The sequence below is a fragment of the Trypanosoma conorhini genome (assembly GCF_003719485.1).
Source record: "Trypanosoma conorhini strain 025E chromosome Unknown Tco_14.4_contig_00845, whole genome shotgun sequence".
Lineage (NCBI taxonomy): Eukaryota > Euglenozoa > Kinetoplastea > Trypanosomatida > Trypanosomatidae > Trypanosoma > Trypanosoma conorhini.
This window is the reverse complement of record NW_021704932.1, coordinates 2,230-4,418: the sequence shown is the minus strand read 5'-3', so window position 1 is coordinate 4,418 and position 2,189 is coordinate 2,230. Positions and strand designations below refer to the sequence as shown.

At 63.0% G+C, this 2,189-nt stretch overlaps 1 protein-coding gene across 1 annotated transcript in view, besides 2 other annotated features; it reads left to right on the top strand.

Moving 5' to 3' along the window:
• Positions 1 to 46: 46 nt before the first annotated feature.
• Positions 47 to 234: a microsatellite.
• A 56-nt stretch (positions 235 to 290) lies between these two features.
• Positions 291 to 381: a microsatellite.
• Positions 382 to 478: 97 nt separating this feature from the next.
• Tco025E_08678 (dispersed gene family protein 1 (DGF-1)) overlaps positions 479 to 2,189 on the top strand; it is a gene marked incomplete at both ends in the record, with an annotated part of 1,764 nt that continues 53 nt past the window's right edge. Inside the window, one exon of the mRNA XM_029375521.1 lies at positions 479 to 2,189. This exon is cut by the window's right edge and continues 53 nt beyond it. Within this exon, the coding sequence (XP_029224379.1) occupies positions 479 to 2,189 (1,711 nt within the window).

Genomic DNA, 2,189 nt, shown 5'->3' with positions numbered 1-2,189 from the left:
CCCTTCCCCTCCCCTGCGCAGGAAGGAGATCCTTTGCTGCAACGCACAACAACCAACAGCAGTCAGCGAATCAACAGCCAACAACCAACAACTAACAATCAACAACTAACAACCAACATTTAGCGGATCAACAGCCAACAACCAACAACTAACAATCAACAACTAACAACCAACATTTAGCGGATCAACAGCCAGTCGAGGGGTCAACGGTCAGTCAATCAACCAATCAATCAACTACTAAATTGGGGGGTTTGCGTCAAATTTTGTTCAAGAAACACAGGGCGAAATAAAACAAAAAAAGAGAAACAAAAAAGAAGGAAACGGCAACAACAAAGAAACAGGAAGAAAAGAGAAACAACAAGAAGGAAACAACAACAACAAAGAAATAGGAAGAAAAAGGACAAAATAACAAAAGAGGAAGAAGAATAGTGGTCGATTCTTTGGGAAGAATCAGTCGGATAGTAAAAGAGTGCGGGTCATGAGGGACAGTTACGGATCCAAGCCAACAATGGAGTCACGCGGGAGCGACGGGCCATGCGTGACGGAAAGGCGCGTGCAAGCGAAGGGGCGGGCTCCGGCCTGCGCTGCCGACCGCGGCCCTCGAAGGCTCCTGCCCCTGTTTCTGCTCGCCGTTGTGGGGTTGCTTCTTCTCTCCACGATGATCCCTGTGGGACACGCCATTCCGTTTCGCCTGCGTGGCGGCAGGATCAGCAAGCCGGTCACCGTGGGTCGGGCCGTGGACAGCGTCCTGCTGGACGGCGTGGAGATCACGGAGGGGGCGCAGGTGGTGTTCGACGTGGCGGCGATGCTCCCAGGACCGCTGCGCATTGACCTGAAGGACTGCGTGTGTCGGGAGGGATCGCAGGTCTACGTGCGGGGCTACCGCGGCGAGCCGGCGAGCGACCAGAGTCTTGTGGTGAGCGTGACCGGGCTGACGGGGGAGTTCTGTTCACTGGTGTTTGCGTACAGCCTGCCGGAGCACACAAATGTGACTGTCCGCGACTCCACGATTGCGACGACCGGCCAGGTGAACTACGCCCCAATCGGAGGGCTGAAGGACATGGGGGCGGCGCCGCTTGTGCTACACGCGACATCGCTCTTCTATTCGAGGCTTGAGGTGAGCAACACGGTGCTGCGGTCCTCTGCCCCCGCGGGCGGGGCGGCGGTGTACGTTGCCGGCGGCGCGCACCTGAGTTCGAGCATGATTCTGCTTGACGGCGTCTCTCTGGAGGCGTCGGGCGGCCCTGCGGCGCACGCGATGTACGTGGCCCCCACGCTGGGGCTCAAGTTGGCGTACCAGTCCGTGTTTTCCGTGACGAACGCGTCGGTCACGAGCAGCGGCGGCGGCCTTGCACTTGGGAACCATCTCACCGTGTCTCACTCGGTGCTGCGCCTCGTCGGGGTTGACGCGCGTCTGGAGACCCCCGTGTTGACGGCCGGCGGAGGGGCGATTGAGGAGGGCGGCTGGCTGGAGCTGCACCGGGTGTGGGCCGCGCAGCCTGGCGCCTCCGTGGCGGCCCTCTCCGCGCTGACGGTGGGCGGCGGCGGGGCGGTGTCCGTTGCCCGCTGCGCCGTGGCCGGCAAAACGCTTGTCTCCGGCCCGCAGATGCGCGGCGACGGCGCCGTCTCCGTGCAGTGCAACCGCGTCGGCGACACGATGCTGCACACCGCCGCCGACTACGCCACGCACGGCCTCGCCTCCGTGGAGATTGTGCCGTGCGAAGGCTGTGCGGCGGCCCTGAACTGCCTTCCGTCGCTGACGTCTTCCGTCGCGGGCTGTGCCTGCACGTGCGCTGCCGGCGGCCACGGTGCCGCGTGTCTGCCGGCGGAGGTCCCGAAGGCGCTTGGGCCACGACCGCCGCTTGCTGTGGCCCCCGCCGAGGTGCCGTGCGTGCATGGCGGCACAGTAAGTGCGTTGCCGGCCCCCACCTCCGGCGTCTCCGGGCTCTGCTTTGTGGACGTGCACTTCACCTCCCCGCTCGCCATTGACCTGGGCGAGTTCAGGCCGACGACGCAGACGCTCAACATCACGCTGCTGCGGTGCAGGCTCTCGGGACTGCGGCTCACGGGGAACAGCGAGTACGCCGTGCACATGAGCGTGACGGCCTCCACGGTGGACGATGGCAGTGTCGTGTTTGACGGCGCCTTTGGCGCGGGGTCGCAGCTGCGGCTGGCGGACAGCGTGGTGG